Genomic DNA, 19,598 nt, shown 5'->3' with positions numbered 1-19,598 from the left:
TTGGTCTCCTGAAGTGCTGGGATTACAGTTGTGAGTCACTATGCCTGGCCTTGAATAAGTTTCTTAATATTATTGAGGCTCAATATGTTTTCCATGGCAGGTGGTAACTTACAGCTTAAAAAGTGTGTCTCTGTGTGTGTGTGTGTGTGTGTGTGTGTGAGAGAGAGAGAGAGATGTTAACTAAATGCTCATTTCTCATTTATATTCCTTTAGCTGTGCTGTAAGCAACTTGAAGAAAGTTTCCCTTGAGCTTGGTGGCAAGTCTCCACTTATAATATTTAATGACTGTGAACTTGAAAAGGCTGTGCGAATGGTAAGAGAGGGTCAGATTCAAGTAAATAAGTGCCTGGGCCAGGTGCGGTGGATCACACCTATAATCCCACCACTTTGGGAGGCCGAGGCGGGTGGATCACTTAAGGTCAGGAGTTCGAGATGAGCCTGACCAACATGGTGAAACCCTGTCTCTAATAAAACGCAAAAACATTAGCCAGCCATGGTGGTGGGCACCTGTAGTCCCAGCTACCCAAGAGGCTGAGGCAGGAGAATCTCTTGAACCCAGGAGGCGGAGGTTGCAGTGAGCTGAGATCATACCACTGTACTCCAGCCTGGGCGACACAGTGAGACTCCATTTCAAAAAAAAAAAAAATAGCTGCTTGCTTCTAAAACACAATTCACCTCTTTCTTTATCGCAGGTCTTAAATGAATTTGGTTTTTGTCTAGTCATAAATTAAAACCATCGTTTTTATGCTTAGAATTGGGAATACTCAGAGCACTTAGTTTTTAAAAATAATGTCTTTATAATTCCCCTACTAAGGTGTTTTTAAAACAGGATATAAGTCATAGCAGGTGTGTAGAAAAGTTCAAAAGATACTCTATTAGGGCTTCTAGCTTCTCCCTCCTTTCCCTACAATATCTCACCACATCAACCTGAACAGTCCTACTTTTACCTGTTTTGCACATTGAGCTTCTGGTAAGCATTTTAGACACAACAAAGGGTTTAATATTTAACAAGTAATTAGCAACATCAGTTTCCTGGTTTTAACAATGTACTATGTTTTTTTTTTTTTTGAGACGGAGTCTCGCTCTGTCGCCCAGGCTGGAGTGCAGTGGCCGGATCTCAGCTCACTGCAAGCTCCGCCTCCTGGGTTCACGCCATTCTCCTGCCTCAGCCTCCCGAGTAGCTGGGACTACAGGCGCCCGCCACCTCGCCCGGCTAGTTTTTTGTATTTTTTTTTTTTAGTAGAGATGGGGTTTCACCGTGTTAGCCAGGATGGTCTCGATCTCCTGACCTCGTGATCCGCCCGTCTCGGCCTCCCAAAGTGCTGGGATTACAGGCTTGAGCCACCGCGCCCGGCTGTACTATGGTTTTATAAGATGTTATCATGGGGGAAGCTAGGTAAAGGGCACAAAGGAACTCTCACACTATTTTTGCAACACCGTGTGAGTCTTAAACCATTTCAAAGGATAAAGGCTTATTTTAAATAAAATGTAAAGGTTAAAACAAATAAACATTGGCCTAGTTGTCATTCTTCACCTCTGGGATACAGGCATAAAATGAGTCAATGCTTGGCATGGGTTGTGCTAAGCTTTCTTGTAATTGTGGGGGAAACTTACAGTCTTCCCAGTTCTATACAACTGTCCAGCCTGTGCACTAAGCAGACTCTGTTCCCCATTGCCCTTAACTGTAATTTTAATGCACACTCACAGCCAAACTTCATCATGTAAGCATCCCAAAGAGAATGGAGTGGCCTGGGAGTGAAGAAGAACCAAGTACCCCTGTGGTCAGGGCCTTTGAATGGACCATCTGGAGGTTTCAGTGACACATAATGGCTGGGGGTACTCAAACTGCCATTGGGGGTTGGGACTCCCCTGAATGTCTGGGTTAGGAATATATAACCTTAAAGAGTCTGTTTTAACCATTTAAGAACCCCAAACCCAAGATGGTCAACATGTTTTTGCAATGTTTCCAGATAAAACGTATGCACAGGAAAAGCATGTTATTTGAAAGCATTCATTATACTTTTTGTTTGTTTTTGAGATGGGATCTCACTGTCTTGCCCAAGCGGGTCTTAAACTCCTGGGCTAAAGTGATTCTCCTGCCTTGGCCTCCCAAATGGGTGGAATTACAGGTGTGAGTCATTGTACCCAGCCACATCCATTTTTTTTTTTTTTTTTTTTTTAAATATATACAGCACAGGGAGGTTTCCTGCAGGTGAATTAGAAACTGGATTTCTAAAAAGGGAAAAATGCACAAAGTGCATCAGTTTTCCAAATCTGTCATTTTTGAGTGCCTTCATTTCAAAGATTTCTCAAACTTCTCCTTGGTATTTCTTTTCATGAGGGGGTTAGAGAGGCTTTCTAGGCCAGGCGCGGTGGCTCAAGCCTGTAATCCCAGCACTTTGGGAGGCCGAGGCGGGTGGATCACAAGGTCAGGAGATCGAGACCATCCTGGCTAACATGGTGAAACCCCGTCTCTACTAAAAATATAAAAAAAAAAAAAAGGCCGGGCGCGGTGGCTCAAGCCTGTAATCCCAGCACTTTGGGAGGCCGAGGCGGGCGGATCACAAGGTCAGGAGATCGAGACCACAGTGAAACCCCGTCTCTACTAAAAAATACAAAAAATTAGCCGGGCGCGGTGGCGGGCGCCTGTAGTCCCAGCTACTCAGGAGGCTGAGGCAGGAGAATGGCGGGAACCCGGGAGGCGGAGCTTGCAGTGAGTAGAGATCGCGCCACTGCACTCCAGCCTGGGCAACAGCGTGAGACTCCGTCTCAAAAAAAAAAAAAAAAAAAAAAAAAAAAACTAGCCGGGCGTGGTGGCGAGCGCCTGTAGTCCCAGCTACTCGGAGGCTGAGGCGGGAGAATAGCGTGAACCCAGGAGGCGGAGCTTGCAGTGAGCCGAGATTGCGCCACTGCACTCCAGCCTGGGCCACAGAGCCAGACTCCGTCTCAAAAAAAAAAAAAAAAAAAAAAAAAAAAAAAAAGAGAGGCTTTCTAAATATTTATGATTTATGGCTGGGCATGGTGGCTTATGCCTATAATCTCAGTACTTTGGGAGATCGAGGTAGAAGGATCACTTGAGCCTTGGGGTTCAGGACCAGCAACATGGCAAGACTCTGTCTCTACAAAAAAATAAAATTAGCCCAGCGTAGTGTTCACCTGTGGTCCTAGCTACTAGGGAGACTGAGATGGGAGGATCACTTAAGCCCAGGAAGTTGAGGCTACAGTGAGCCATGATCACGCCACTGCACTCCAGCCTGTGCAACAGAGACAGACACTGTCTTAAATGAATAAATAAATACAAATAAAAAATTTTAAAAATTGTGATTATACAATCTAATGTAGAAATTTTTAAAAGCAAAACTTGGTATACAAGTTATTGCATTTAAATTTATAGAATAATCTAGATTTTCTAGGCCAAGGCAGGAGGATTGCTTAAGCCCAGGTGTTGAGACCAGCCTCAGCAACATAGTGAATCTATGTTCTGTCACAGATGGAATGTCACATGGAATCTAGCTCTGTCACCCAGGTTGGAGTGCAGTGGTGTGATCTCAGCTCACTGCAACCTCTGCCTCCCGGGTTCAAGCGATTCTCCTGCCTCAGCCCCCTGAGTAGCTGGGATTACAGGGACCTGCCACCACACCCAGCTAATTTTTGTATTTTTAGTGGAGATGGGGTTTCACTGTGTTGGCCAGGCTGGTCTTGAACTCCTGACCTCGTAGTCTGCCCACCTCAGCCTCTCAAAGTGCTGGAATTACAAGCGTGAGCCACCACGCCTGGCCTAGATTTTCTTTTAACACAAAATTTGTTTCTAATGGTACATCTTTATTGTTACACATACATTTTTTTTAAAAATGCTCATGGACCAAAAGGGGGAAAGGAGAAGCAAAATCTCTCAAATCATGCTAAATCAAAACAGAGTATCTCCAAGAATCTCTCATCACTAACAAGGCCAAGAGGATTGTCTATGACTTATCTATGTTGTCTGCTGTCTTCCAAAAACAACTAATTCCCTCTGTGTCCAACTTTATGGGAATCTTGACTTCTCAAATGATGTTAGCAGTATTTTCTCTTCTCCCACTGAAGGGCATGGGAGCAGTATTTTTCAACAAAGGAGAGAACTGTATTGCTGCTGGGCGGTTGTTTGTGGAAGAATCCATCCATGACGAATTTGTGACAAGAGTGGTGAGGCACCTTCACATTTACTCTGAGTCGTTTAGAGATTTTGCTTTTACTTGAAAAATCATACTTCTAGGATTGTTCATGAATTTTCAGGTGTGATAACAGTATTGTGGTTATGTTTTAAAAAAAATCAGCCCCTAGTTTTTTTTATAGCTACATACTGGCATATTTACAGATTAAATTATATGATGTCTGAAATTTGCTTCAAAATAACCCTGGAGGACAGGAAAAGAGTAGGGGAATAAATTGGCCAGAAGTTGGTAGTTGTTGAAGCTGGGTGATGAGTACATGGGGTTTCACTGTATTATGTGTCTACTTTCACATGTGCTTATGACTTTTTTTTAGTAAAAAAGAGGTTTATATACAAACCTGATAAAGTATATTGAAGAGCTATGATACCTTACTCTACATTTGTAATATATTAGATCCTTGACACGTGTGAGAGTTACACTCCTAGATTTTTATAAATCTCTAAATAAACTATGAGAGATACACCACGAATCCCCAATTGCAGTTGACATGATAGCATATAATTCCTTCCACAAAAATAACTAGCTAAATAAATAAACAGCCCCAGTACATTGATCATAACTCCATAAACATGGGACTAAAAGTCATCTATAGGAGTGTTAAGATGAATTATGTGGCTAAAATAAACTCTACCTTACACTATAATATGTTATTATGAAGGTAGTATTAATCACGAATTTGCTTATATTTGCAAAACCAGCACCCAGTGATTTTTTCCCCAGACCAATTCCCTATACCCCCACCCACCAAAAAAACGAAGCTATTCTTTATTCTTTCTTCATGAGAAGGAGTAACAGGGAAGTCATATAGACAGGCAGATGGAGGGTAGTCAGGTAGGCAGTGGCTGCCTCCTGAACATCACAGTGTAGTTTAATTTTGTGTCTCACTAAAGTAAAGTCTGCAGTGCTACATGTCATGGGCTTTCACAATCAGCTACAACTTGTTGAAATTTCAAACACTGAGACCAGAAATATCAAGGACTTGCTGTATTAGTACATCAACAAGCATGTTTTACAAACAGGCTGTTCGTATTCATTCTTCAGCAGCATTTCTCGGTGTTTGGTACTTGGTACCAAACACTGCATGCTGGGAATATAAAGGTGAACAAGGCAGACATGGTCCCTGGCCACTCAGAACTTCTCATCCAGCACAGAACCCTGGGGAATGCACTAAGAGATTATGGCCAGGCCTAAATTCAAAGTCATGGACCTGCTGGGTCATGATAACTCCCATTCTTCTTACCAGAATTGGACTTAACATTAGAAGATGCAGAAGTAGGTTAAGATAACTGAGGAGTGCAAGAGGTAATTACAAAGACATGTCAGTGATGAACATTGTGCAGCAAAGATTGTTTTTCATCAGAGCATTCCAGTGAGTCATCTGGCATGGCTATACCATGAGAATTTTACAAGGGCAGTCTACCACATTTGAGGAGGAAAAAAAAAAAGATAACAATGTGACCATTTTAGAAATTCCTTTGCCATGAAGAGTGTAAGTATGTGATATTAATAAATATTTCGGAACATCAGTTTGCTATTCTTAATGGATTAACATTTAGGATAATTTTCATATAGTATAGGTAGCTTATATTGTGCTAGTAGGTAGTGGCTAAGGACTTGGGATTTCAAGTGGAAAAAAGTCTACAGTATTTAGTGGTGTGGTCACTTATTTATCCCCTCTAGGCCTGTTTCTTCTTCTGAGAGGCTGAGGGGGGAGGATCACTTGAGCTTAGAAGTTCGAGGTTGCAGTGAGCCGTGCCATGCCACTGTGATCCAGTATGGATGACAGGTTGAGTAAGACCCCGTTTCCATAAAGGGAAAAAAACAAAACAAAACAACCACTACCTCTAGTGCTACTGTAAAGACTAAATGACAATACATCTATAAACACCTTAGCACAACACCTACCACATGGTAGAAACTCCATTATTATTGTTATTAACAGTGAATTGTGTTTTTATGGACTGGTAACATACAGGTAGAAGAAATTAAAAAGATGAAAATTGGTGATCCACTTGACAGATCCACTGATCATGGGCCCCAAAATCATAAGGCCCATCTGGAAAAGCTGCTGCAGTACTGTGAAACTGGAGTGAAAGAGGGGGCCACTTTGGTGTATGGAGGAAGACAAGTCCAAAGGCCAGGTAAGATCACCTCTGTGGGGGTTTACTGGGTGCCCGCCTTCTTCAGTTGGAATGAACAGCGACAGTTTAAGACCAGCCTGGCAACATGGTGAAACTCCATCTCTACCAAAATTTAGCCCAGTGTGGTGGCACGCACCTGTAATCCCAGCTACTGGAGAGGCTGAGGCACAAGAATCACTTTAACCAAGGAGGCAGGTTAAAGTGAGCTGAGGAGGCTGCAGTGAGCTGAGATCAAGCCACTGCACTCCAACCTGGGCAACAGAGTGAGACTCTCTCAAACAAAACAAAACAAAACAAAACAAAAGGAGAGACAACTGGATAATACGTGTCTCCTGATGGAATGAAATGTGTAACACACAGTATCACCTATGAAGTGTTCCTGCCAAAAAAGCTTAAGCTGAATCTAATTACACATTTAGGCCAATCTTTCTATTCATAAGAACTGCAGTAGGGAGGGAGGAAGGAACAGGAAGTTATTTTTTAGTGGGTATAGAGTTTCAGTTTTATAAGCTGAAAATAGTTATGAAAATAGATGGTGGGGAAGGTTGCATATTATGAATTTCATAACACTGAGCCATACACTTAAAGATGGTTACAATGGTAAATTTTTTTTTTTTTTTTTTTTTTTTTTTTTTTTTTTTTGAGACGGAGTCTCGCGCTGTCACCCAGGCTGGAGTGCAGTGGCCGGATCTCAGCTCACTGCAAGCTCCGCCTCCCGGGTTCACGCCATTCTCCTGCCTCCGCCTCCCGAGTAGCTGGGACTACAGGCGTCTGCCACCTCGGCCGGCTAGTTTTTTGTATTTTTTAGTAGAGACGGGGTTTCACCGTGTTAACCAGGATGGTCTCGATCTCCTGACCTCGTGATCCGCCCGTCTCGGCCTCCCAAAGTGCTGGGATTACAGGCTTGAGCCACCGCGCCCGGCCAACAATGGTAAATTTTATGTTATGTGTATTTTACCACAATAAAAGTCACTGGGGAAAAAAAAGCAATACAAGAGATAGAGAAACAAGGCCGGGCGCGGTGGCTCAAGCCTGTAATCCCAGCACTTTGGGAGGCCGAGACGGGTGGATCACGAGGTCAGGAGATCGAGACTATCCTGGCTAACACGGTGAAACCCCGTCTCTACTAAAAAAAATACAAAAAAAAACTAGCCGGGCGAGGTGGCGGGCGCCTGTAGTCCCAGCTACTCGGGAGGCTGAGGCAGGAGAATGGCGTGAACCCGGGAGGCGGAGCTTGCAGTGAGCTGAGATCCGGCCACTGCACTCCAGCCTGGGCGACAGAGCGAGACTCCGTCTCAAAAAAAAAAAAAAAAAAAAAAAAAAAAAGATAGAGAAACAAATATCACCCAAAGGAAGCAATGATAAATCCAGAAAGAAAGATAATGTATAGAACAACTGACCATCTCTTTAACATGACAATGGAATAAAAAATAAGGGCAGGACAAAATGGGGAAATGTTTTAGAGTAAAAGATCCTTAAGAAATCTAAACACCAAATACAATGTGTAGAAGAATTTGAATCCTAAATCAAACAAACCAACTGCAAAAAAGCTAATTTCTAGACATTAAGGAAATTAAAATATAAATTCTGAATAAAGAATATTTACTACTTTTGTTAAGCATGACACTGTATAGTGGTTATATAAGAAAACGTCATTTTTTACAGATTTGTACTGAAATACTGAGGTGTTAAAATTATGATATCTGGAATTTGCTTTAAAATATTTCAATAAGGAAAAGATAAATATAGCAAAACGTGGATATTTATTTTACCCTTCATTATACTGTTTTCTCTACTTTTACATAGGTTTGATATTTTCATAATAAAGACATTAAAAAATAAGAACCTGGGCATGCCAACACCAAATAAAGAAATGCAACTCTTCTTGGTTTTACTGAGCCAGAGGGAAAGAAAAAATTATAATGTAATTAAGTGAGAGGACTATTAATTGAAAATGACTTAACCTATAGTTGACATTTTTCTCTTTGTTTTTTCCAAAAAGGCTTTTTCATGGAGCCGACCGTGTTCACAGATGTGGAAGACCACATGTACCTTGCCAAAGAGGAATCCTTTGGGCCTATTATGGTCATTTCTAAATTCCAAAATGGGTAGGTTCTTCAGACACAATTTAACTTACGTTCTGACTAGATAAGTCATTTTTCCCCTTTGCCACTCTGCTATATACACAGCATAAAATTAATGAACATGTAATTTTCTACCATAAGAATAATTAACTTAAATAATTAGAAGTTATGCTTTTGCTAACATCGTAGATCATAGTATATTTTTGCTTTCCAGCTTCAATTAATGGCCAACATAATGGACTTTTAGCTGATTAAATTTTGGTTTCTCTGCACTCGACATTTGAGGTGTCTGTGGAACAGAGTAAATAACTGAGAAATAACAAAACTGGTTTTCACATTTACGTTCCTATGGTCGGTGGCATCTGTGAAATCTTATTTCCCCAGAGAAAGAGTGCTGTTATTATAGGGGATATTGCCCCCCAAAGCTTGATACTCAACTTTTCATGGAAATATTCACAACCATCATATAACCAACAGTAAATGGCATGCTGGTTTGTGATACTACATGAAACTTGGCAAAGAGTTCAGCTTATCGAAGAGGACCAAGTGGTAACTGAGCTCCTAAAACAATACTTAATAGAGTGGGGTCTCATGGTATACCGCACAAAATTCTTCAGAATGGCTTTAGATTTATTTCAGCCAATGAGAACTTGAAAAAAAATAAAGAATGGACTTTCTCCGTCTTTGATAGATACAGTATAAAAGACTTCAGGGGACTATAAGGTATAGTGAGTACCCTTGGATATATCCATCCAAGGATGCATACTATCCCATTTCTCATTATACGTTCTCCCATGGTGTTGGTGCTAAACGTGCAGACAATAGAAGTCAGGTTTGAGGGAATCTCCTGTAACATGGCTAAGTCACAACCCCTGTCCTTAAGGAGTTTATTATCTAACAGGGGAGATAGACAGAGATGACAGTTAGTCCACAGAGGGTCAGAGGCAGGATGGTGCAGTGGGTCAGAGGACAACTCTGCCTCCTCTCCCCTCGCTACCTCTCTGAGCTTGGGCCGGTTATTTAACCACTCTGCACCTCACTCCTATAATCCCAACACTTTGCAAGGCCAAGGTCGGGGGATAGTTTGAGGCCAGGAGTTTGAGATCAGCCTGGGCAACACAGGGAGACCCTGTCTCTACAAAAATTCTTTTAAAAAATCAGCTGGGCATGGTGGCATGTGCCTGTAGTCCCAGCTACTTGGGAGGCTGAGGTGGGAGGATCACTTGAGCCCAAGGAGATGGAGGCTGCAGTGAGCTATGATTGCGCCACTGCACTGCAGCCTAGGCAACAGAGCAATACCTGGTCTCTAAAAAAAAAAAAAAAAAATTTTAAGCAGATGGCAGTAATGTTTTCCTGTTTCTAGCATAGATGGGAACATTTTCAGAACATAAAATGAATCTTTTGCTTTACATTTAATGAAGTTTTATGTCTTCCTAAAAACATAGGGACATCGATGGAGTGTGGCAGCAAGCAAATAATACAGAGTATGGTTTGGTAACAATGTCTACCTCCTTAGGTCATTCTGAGTATTACTAAGTCAAGTATTTGCTGTTGCTACTGCCATCAATATATGCTTGTCATTGCTGTAGACGTAAACAATGTACTATGGAGCTATGGTGATATCCTGATGGTCCTCGAGAAATGGCATAAAACCATCTTTCTCCCTCTAGTCCATTCTACAAATATTTGGGTCCCTATGCGTCAGGAAGTGTGAGAGTTTTAGCAGAGTCCAAGTTCACTCCAGGTTAGGTTCCAGATTTCTTGTGCAAGTTTAAAATTTTGAATAGTCAAGATGCCTTTGAAAATCCCTTCATAAGGCACTACACTGAAACCTGTGCTGTCTCAATAAATTCAGCACGATTTTTTCCTCCAGTTTTGGAACAGATCCTGTGTCGTTGCTGGAGCACCGGATGAAATACCTGGCTTGGCCAGGCGCAATGGCTCATGCCTGTAATCCCAGCACTTTGGAAGGCCAAGGCGGGTGGATCACTTGAGGTCAGGAGTTCCAGACCAGCCTGGCCAACATGGTGGAACGCCATCTCTACCAAAAATACAAAAATTAGCTGGGTGTGGTGGCATGCACCTGTAATCTCAGCTACTTGGGAGGCTGAGGCAGGAGAATCGCTTGAACCTGCAAGGCAAAGGTTGCAGTGAGCTCAGATTGCGCCACTGCCCTCCAGCCTGGGCGACAGAGTGAGACTCCATCTCAAAAAGAAAAACAACAACAACTTGGCTTGTATTTGCTGGCCATGTGGTAGAAAATGTGTGTGTTTTTAAGCATTAGGATCATGCTAGAAGAAGGGGACATACGCTATGACGGCACATTAGAACTTGACTCAACTGAGACAAGAGTAGGTTCATGTCTTCACCTACTTGGATGTGTATACAAACTAAGTCAAAAGGCGGGGAAATCACGGGACCTATTTTGTTGAATAAGCACATGTAATCCCATTCACTCTCATTCGACGATGCAACACCATAGCATAAAGAGGTATATGAGACATGAAGTCATCCCTGCCCTCAGGGAGCTTTTATCTTCCAATTTATGGATGGCGAACCATTACCTACAGGAAGAGTTAAGTCAGCACTATATAGTTGGTTCTACCAAAATATCAAGTTTGGAAATATATGTACTACCTGATGGTAGCTGGCTTTTATTGAACATTTATTGTGTTCCAGGCATGATTTGTTCATTTCATCCTCATGACAACTAGACAGGTCCTTTGATTATTATTTCCATTTTTCACAATAATAAATGAAGGTATGGGGAGATGAAGTCATTTACCCAAGGTCACCAGGCAGTCTGGCTGCAGGGCCCTCTCACAGAACCACCCTCCTCTCCCACCTCGACAGTGGCACTGGTGGGATGTGAAACGGCTTCAGGCACTGAAGGAGGCTTGAACCTTGTGTGCAAAGTTGGAAGAGATGGAAGGAAATAGGGAGGACACTCTGAAAATCCATCTAGAAGTGGATTCATGGGATTCATGGGAGAAGGGAGGGAGTGGGAGATCATGAATGAGAACCATTGAAGAAGATTGAATATATGACTTTGGGTCAGATTTTAAAAGGTGTTGCATGATATATATGAAAAATGTAATACTAGACTTGTAATATTTTTGGGGACTTTCTTTTGGTGTGAGCCTGATATTTTTCATTTATAAAAATTTAATCAGGCTGGGCACAGTAGCTTACGCCTATAATCCCAACACTTTGCAAGGGGCAAGGTTGGGAGACAGTTTGAGGCCAGGAGTTTGAGATCAGCCTGGGCAACACAGGGAGATGCTGTCTCTAAAAAACAAAAAAAAATTTTTTTTTAAATTAGCTGGGCATGGTGGCACATGCCTGTAGTCCCCGCTACTTGGGAGGCTGAGGTGGGAGGATCATTTGAGCCCAAGGAGATGGAGGCTGCAGTGAGCGATGATTGTGCCACTGCACTGCAGCCTAGGTGACAGAACAATACCTGGTCTCTAAAAAACAACAACAGTGACAACAACAACAAAAAATCATTTAAGCAGATGGCAGTAATGTTTTCCTGTTTCTAGCATAGATGGGAAAATTTTCAGAACATAAAATGAATCTTTTACTTTACATTTAACGAAGTTTTATGTCTTCCTAAAAACACAGGGACATCGATGGAGTGTTGCAGCGAGCAAATAATACAGAGTATGGTTTGGCCTCAGGGGTTTTTACAAGAGACATAAACAAAGCTATGTATGTGAGTGAAAAACTAGAAGCAGGAACTGTTTTTATTAACACATACAACAAGACAGATGTGGCGGCCCCATTCGGCGGAGTTAAACAATCTGGCTTTGGAAAAGACTTAGGTATGGCTTTACTTTTCTGCTTCACATTCCCTTTGTTGTCACATCACAGAAAAATCTGCTCTATGTTTCATGACTCGTGTATGATTTTGAGAGGCATTTCCTACATGGCAGTTAGATCTGGGTTTAGAAGGGCACTCGTTTTTTAAAATACTAAACATTTCTATTGAATATACCATACACACAGAAAAGCGCACACATAGTGTGGAAAGATACTCCTTTTCAAAAGAGTAATGTTTGAAAGGAAAAAGAAATTGCAACAATATACTTTAGCTGAAATATATTTGGTGTTTAATCTGACATTTGGCATGAACTCGGGTTAGCTGTCACGAGACTAAATGGAACCGAGAGAGGCAAATGGGTGGGGAGCAATAACCAGCAAGCTCCAAGAATAAATCCTGTCTTGGAGCTTCTTGGCAGGCTTTCAGAGTCAACACTGAAAAACCCTGCAATTGGCAGGGTTCGGGGGAGTCTGAGCAATAAGACTTAAGAGTTTGTAAAAAGCCCGAAATGTAATTCACTGTGAGCAGTGACACTCACACCTTTCAAGCAATAGCTTACTTTCAGTGCCAAACCCATGCCAGGCCCCATTCCACTTAGCCTGTGTAAGCAAAAGCAATTCTCACACGAACTCAGAGGAATAGGTAGGTACTACTATTATCTTATTGTACAGAACAGGAAAATGGGGCTTAGAGAGGCTGGGTGAGTTGCCTCAAGTCACAGAGCCAGGCACTGGCAAGAGAGAATTCAAAGCCGGGCAGTCTGGCTGTAGAGCGCATCTCTTATACCCTCAGTCTGCTGTGTTGTTTCAAAAACTGAAACGTTTGTGATTTACTGAAGTGACAGTCTGCAAATATAAGTTTAGTTCATTTGGAGGTTTTTTTTTTTTTGGTTACATTTTCTCTTTACTAATAATTGTGGCAATGTATTTGCAACAGTAAAAGCAGTTCTCATTTTAAATTCCACTGGGTGAAGGTAAGGGCTTGTTTCCCCCGCTTTTCCATGTCTTTAATTTGGTTTTCATGCCTGAATCCAAATCACGGTGGGAGACTTTCTTAGGGAACTTATCATTAGAAAGTGAGGCATCCCTGTTTCACCCGTCTTTTGAGAGAGTGTATTCGACCAGCTTCAGGTCAGTTTTACTATAAAATACTACAGTTTTTCTAATAGTTTCTTCCTCCCCGATTTTAAAACCCCTTAGCCCAGTGGTTGTCAACCTTAGCTGCACAGTGGATTCAAATCACCTGGGAGCTTCAAAAAATACAGAGATACTGATCTAATTGGTCTAGGGTGTGACCTGGGGTCAGGAGTCTTAAAAGCTCCCTGAGTGATTCTAATGTGGGGACAAAGTTGACAGCTCTTATTTTAGCTCAACTTCCAGAATCATGCACTCATTAGTTTCCCCATGGTATTCACTGCCCTTTAACCATTGTAGAGATTGATGACGGTATAGCTCAAAATAGAAAGAGTCAAAGAAAGGCAGACCTATTTATTTTTTGCCTAGACAGGTTCCCCTGTGTTTCTAACAAACAATATAAACTGAATTTTCCTTATCTTTAAAATAAGATTAAACCAAATGATCTCAAACTTTCCTGTGCTCAGTTCTGCTTTAATTAATTTAATCTAGAGGACAGTATCCTGGTTACTTCTGTTTAGCTTAAATGGACAAAAAGGCAGAGTCTGTCATCAAGTAGGGAAATAAAAGAGAAGGGTTTTGGTTTGAAGCTGACCAGACAACACTCTCCGCTCCTTAGAAAGCCTGGTAGCTGGTCTGGGCTGTTACCATAAAAGTGTGGTCCATGGACCACTAGCGTCAGCATCATCAGGGAATGGTTAGAAACACATAACCTCTGGGCCCACACCAGATTTAATCAGATCAGGATCTGCAGCTTAACAAAGTGTTCAGATGGTTAGTATGAACTTCAAAGTGTGAGAAGCACTGGCTTAGGCCACATTCCATTTACTTAGTGACCTGTACACCTGCGTATACCTATGTCTGAAGGTCTGAAGACATCACGTCTGCCGTTGAGTGTGGTTTGTCAACTGCTTTTCTCTGCCCTAGGTGAGGAAGCTCTAAACGAGTATCTCAAAACCAAGACGGTGACGCTGGAATATTAGAGCAACACCATCATCAGGAAAGCCTTGACAGACAGCCCTTTTCAACTCGGGACACACTTAAGAAGATTGGGTGTGCTGAGGCAGGAGGTGTCAGCCACAAACCAAAAAATACACAGATGAACCATGAAGAGGGTCAGGCCCTGCTAAAGCATTTACACACGTGCCTATTTCTAATACACCGTCCAGTGATTTGCAGTTGTTGGGTTTTCACTGTTGTATATCATATGCATTTCTAAAATACCAAGCTGCTTTTCCCCTACCTAGATGAATCTATTCATGGTTTCCATCTTGAAGATGTCAGTACCATGCAGTATAATACACAAAGTGCATTTACTGGAAACTTTGTATAATATGTACAGGTTTTTAACCTCTGAACTATACATAGGGGGTTATTAAAAAGATTTTCTATAAATTTGCTTCTAAGGAACAGTGTAACTTGTACGGAATGTGAAGGTAGTTCTTTTTTAGTATTTGGAAATAAGATACATCTTTGTGCCTTTGATGTTCCATTTTATTTTAACCCACTGTGATGGGTGATTAACCTAGAAACATTATCTTGAGTGCCTACTAGGTACAAGGTACTATATTATGTTCTGAGGAGTATACAGAATTTAATGACATGATGGCTGGCCCCCACATAAATTTTAGTAAATAGCTTTTGAAGTGAATTTTACGTGTGGTATAGTAGGAAGTAAACAGCCTTTGAAGGCAGATCCTGGTTTGTATCATACCATCTTACTATCTGTGTGACTTTGGGAAACTGTTGCAACTCCTCTGAGCCTCCGCTTCCCTATGGGTAAAACAGAGATAGTAAATGCCTTCCTCAGGACCCTTAATAGGAGAATTCCTTGCGGTAATGTAAGTAAAGCACCTCACATTACTGCTTTGCTCATGGTAAGTACTCAAATTTAACTCTGATTTCCTCCGTCATTATTCTTAAAAGATATTGAGATAGTTTAATTAACTAGATGAATTCATTTCCCACAACTCTTTTCAATCATCAATTCCTATTTTTCTCATCCATTGTTCTGACACAATGCCTGATACAGCAGCACTGAAAAATGCCACATAATGAAAAATGATTGCAATAGTACAAGGAAAAGGGGTGCTTTTCTTTGGGCAACTCGCTTGTCCTTCATGGGACATCTTACTTTCCATTTTTCCACCTATTGGTTCTGCTACTCACTGGCTGTGTGATCTTGGGCAAGACAGTAATCTAATATCTCAGAGCCTAGGTTGAGTATCTATACAATGAGAATCAAATCTCTATCTCAGTAGGCGTTGCAAGGAATCAGTGAGATAATATACATAATGCACTTAACAATGCATGTGGATCATAGCGTTGAAGAAATGGAAACTATTAACAGCCCATTTCCCGTTGGCAGACAGAAGTAGTCAGGTGAGTAAGTTTTCACCATCTATGTGTGACTAGAAGGTGGCAAATTTCTGAATCACAGGAGTCTCCAGAAGATAGCCGGGAAGTTAAATTCTATTAATCCTCCTTTAAAAATAAAATTTCAGTCAACATTCCTTTTTCTTTGGCTTTGAAGAAGCCCTTAGGGAATATTTGTCATTTTGGAGACTTGGCAGAATAACATGAGGAGATTAGAGAATCAATAAAAACTAAACAACAAAATCAGAGGCAGAGAACATTTTCAAAAGGAAGAATAGCAGGTTTGATTCTAGCATGATAAATAGAGCGAATTTGGCCTGGAAGCACTTTTGATTATACTATAGCTCATTTACCATCCCAGAGTTTGGCACAGCTGAAATTTTAAGTTGGAATGAATATTCACTGGGGCCAAAATGACAGTTCATATTTGAATAAAAGTGACAAAAGCCTTTTTATAAGTAATCACTTTTAAGTGAAATGTTTTAACTGATTTCATGTGATTTAGAATATGATTTAATCAAATTATTTTAATGATGGATGGAATGGCAAACAAAAACATGCCTGTTCTTCTAGACTGATTTTACTTTACCCTCTAATGTTCATCTCAGTAGCGGTGTTTTAAATATTCTCTGGGCTGCAAAACTCTTTTGGGAATCTGATAAAAGCTATGACACACACTCCCTGTGTCCCGCTTCTACCCCCAAATTCATGTGCACACACAGAATTCTGCAAATATCTTCAAGGGGTTCACAGACCTCCCAAAGGCCATGCTTGGGCCCCAGATTAAGAATTCCTTTCTCCATAGCAAGTTTTAAACATTTCTTACCAGCTTACATTTTTAGATCTGGCTGATCAGAATCAAAGGCTCTGTGTAATACATAAAGTTACCAAGTCAGCTGGAATTGGAACATCACGATCCCCAGCCTGCTGGGTGATTTACTTAACACACAGAGTAATAAAATCATCACTGTTGCTTCAGATCACAGATTATTTTGCTAATAATGCTAAGGATGAAGCTGTGATCTTATTATCACCTGAATCGGGAGGTGTGGATGCTTTAAGTAGTTCCATTTTCCTTCTAATTCCCTATCCCCATACCTTTGCTAAAGCTGTCCCCTTTTGCTCTAACACCCTTCCTGGATATTCCTACCCCTAGCTGGGCTAATTGTCTCTCCTTAATGCTCCTACTTTTCTCAAACATAGCACTTATCACTTGTACTAAAATTACTTGCCTTCCTAATTAGATATAAGCAACCCTCCCCCACTCCAGGATGGGCCTTCTGTCAACAATAATACAACAGCTACCATTTATTGAGGGCCTCCTGTGTGCAAGACCTTAGGCTAAGCATGTTTTAAAGCTGACAATGTCTGAAAAAAATGAAGAAATCGAGGTGCTTTTCTTACTACCTCTACCCCAAAGCCATCATTACCTCTTTTTTTTTTTTTTTTTTTTTTTGAGACGGAGTTTTGCTCTTGTTGCCCAGGCTGCAGTGCGGTGGTGCAATCTTGGCTCACTGCAACCTCTGCCTCTTGGGTTCAAGCGATTCTCATGCCTTAGCCTTCCAAGTAGATGGGATTATAGGCATGTGCCACTACGCCTGGCTAAGTAGAGATGGGGTTTCGCCATGTTGGCTAGGCTGGTCTCAAACTCCTGACCTCAAGTGATCTATCTGCCTTAGCCTCTCAAAGTGCTGAGATTACAGGCATGAACCACTGTGCCCAGCCCATTACCTCTTTCCTACAATTTTGCTCAAGTCTCCCAACTGGTCTTCTGGATTCCTCTCTTGTGTGGTCCTGTTCAAAGCTTAAGTCAGACAGTGTCACTCCTCTGTTTAAAACCTTTCAATGGCCCCCATTTCACGTAGACCAAAGTCCAGCTTATTTACTTGGCCTACCGATCTTGCTCCTGGCTACCTCTGACCTCATCTCCTGTCAATTTCCCTCTCATTCTGTTCCACCATCCTGAATGCCTTGACTTCCTCAAAAGTACAAGCCTGCTACTGCCTCGGGGCCTCCGTCCTTACTGTTCTTCTTCCCAGGGGTGTGCTGGTAAAATATTTAACAAGTAGTTCTCAGGGGCGGGGGAGACAACCCTAATTTGTAGCATTTGCAGGTATCTGTGTGTAAATACTCTCATCAAGGCTACTTTTGAGCTACTAATTTGCCTTCACTGAACACAGAGTTTGGGAAGAGATGCATGCCATCAGAACAAATGCAAGCCAGCACCAGCACACCACTGCCTCATCCTGCAACTCTTGCCCATACACAACCTCGTGGCTGGCTGGCTCACTACCTGCAGGTCTCTCCTCAAATATCATCTGATTAGAGACACATTCCCTGACTACGCTGTCTAAAATAGGCCATATGCTCCCACATTCATACCCCATCGGCTGTCATTCTTTATTCTCTTTATAAGTGCATTATTTTCATAGCACTTATCACTACCTATTGTATATTAATCAATGATCTTTTCCCATTAGAATGTGAGTTTCATGAACAGGTACTTGTTTTGTTTAATACTGTATCTCCAGTCCTAATATGTAACAGGAGCTCAATAAATGTTTGCTTTCCAATGGAGAGGTTAAGTAACCTGCTGAAATCACACAGCTATTAAGTGGCAGAACAGGTTTTCAAGCAATGAATCTGGTGGTTTTAACTAAGTTGAGATAGTTTTTATTCCTAATGCCTAAATCAGGGCCTGGGTAGTGAGCTGTGGGCACATATTAAGAATTAAACTTAAAAAAAAATAAGCAAAATGGACATTATCTGTAAAATCTTTTGTGGAAGTAGCTAGAGCTAGGGTAAAGAACCAAATTTGGTTCCCCATACCTGCCCTCCAAGAAAATAAAGCTGTCAAGGAAAATCTGTGCTAAGAGTAGGGCATGAGGGATGATGGATAAGGCATGAGACATGAGAGATAAGGGGGATTAAATTATTATATTATACAAATGATGCCTGATTTTTAAAATGATTAAATACCCAATTATGTAAAACAAATTTTATAAAATAGGAAAGTAAGATTGACTCAACCATAATTTCTTGAGTCAACCCAAAAATCTATGGTTATTTCCAAACAGAAATAGCCTACAGATGATATCTGAGATTGTTTCAAACTTTTTCTATGAATATGTGTACTTTTTTTTACAAAATTAACATAATATTGTTACCTGCTTTTTCAATTAACAATATATCATAAGCATCTTTCTATGTCAATAAACACAATTCTGCATATTTCAATGGCTTTAATTCAACATGATTGTCGGACATTTAGATTTGCTTTTTGCTATTTTAAATGTCACAAAACATCTTATATAAAACTTATGACCAAAGTCATAATTATGTAATTAGAACAAATACCTGGAAGTGGAATTCCTGAATCAATAATCCCACTGACAATTTTCCCAAATCTTTGCCAACATTGTGTATTACAAGTTATGCACTTAGTATCTCTATGCCAATTTTCTCAGCTGTGAAGTGAATATAAGTGTATCTCATAAGGTGATAGCCTTTTTTTAAAAAATAAGGAAATTTATTCTGCCACCGAAAACAGAGTCCAGCAATAGTGCAGTACACAGGTTATTTGATGCAGTGACTCTATAATGTTCTTTGCTCTTATCTGCTATCTGTGGTGTGCTCACTTCACCCTCAAGAGCTGGCTCCATTCATGGCCACGAGAAAGGAGTTCCAGGAATCATATCCCATCATAATGATAGGGACAGGAGACAGGAAAATTCTGGGCAGAAGAGGATGGGTCCCCAGTGAGGGCCCCACCCTTAAGCCTGGAACCACAGCCCAAAATGAGAACGTGCATTTCTGTTTTCCTGCTCGAA

At 41.1% G+C, this 19,598-nt stretch overlaps 1 protein-coding gene across 2 annotated transcripts in view; it reads left to right on the top strand.

Annotated features, from left to right (window-relative positions):
- The window catches only part of ALDH1L2 (aldehyde dehydrogenase 1 family member L2), a 66,408-nt gene extending 47,403 nt beyond the window's left edge, over positions 1-19,005 (top strand). Inside the window, exons 18-23 of one of the 2 annotated variants that reach the window (XM_050748457.1) lie at positions 214-313; positions 4,084-4,182; positions 6,187-6,352; positions 8,355-8,460; positions 12,061-12,260; positions 14,320-19,005. In XM_050748457.1, the coding sequence (XP_050604414.1) occupies positions 214-313; positions 4,084-4,182; positions 6,187-6,352; positions 8,355-8,460; positions 12,061-12,260; positions 14,320-14,375 (727 nt within the window). In that variant the 3' untranslated portion in view covers positions 14,376-19,005. Of the gene's footprint in view, positions 1-213; positions 314-4,083; positions 4,183-6,186; positions 6,353-8,354; positions 8,461-12,060; positions 12,536-14,319 lie in introns of those variants that run through there. The other variant, XM_050748456.1, reaches the window with a different exon arrangement.
- Positions 19,006-19,598: the final 593 nt, after the last annotated feature.

The sequence above is a fragment of the Macaca thibetana genome, chromosome 11, assembly GCF_024542745.1.
Source record: "Macaca thibetana thibetana isolate TM-01 chromosome 11, ASM2454274v1, whole genome shotgun sequence".
NCBI classification, from domain to species: Eukaryota; Metazoa; Chordata; class Mammalia; order Primates; family Cercopithecidae; genus Macaca; species Macaca thibetana.
Note: the sequence above shows the minus strand (reverse complement) of the source record. Positions and strands in the feature narration are given on the sequence as shown.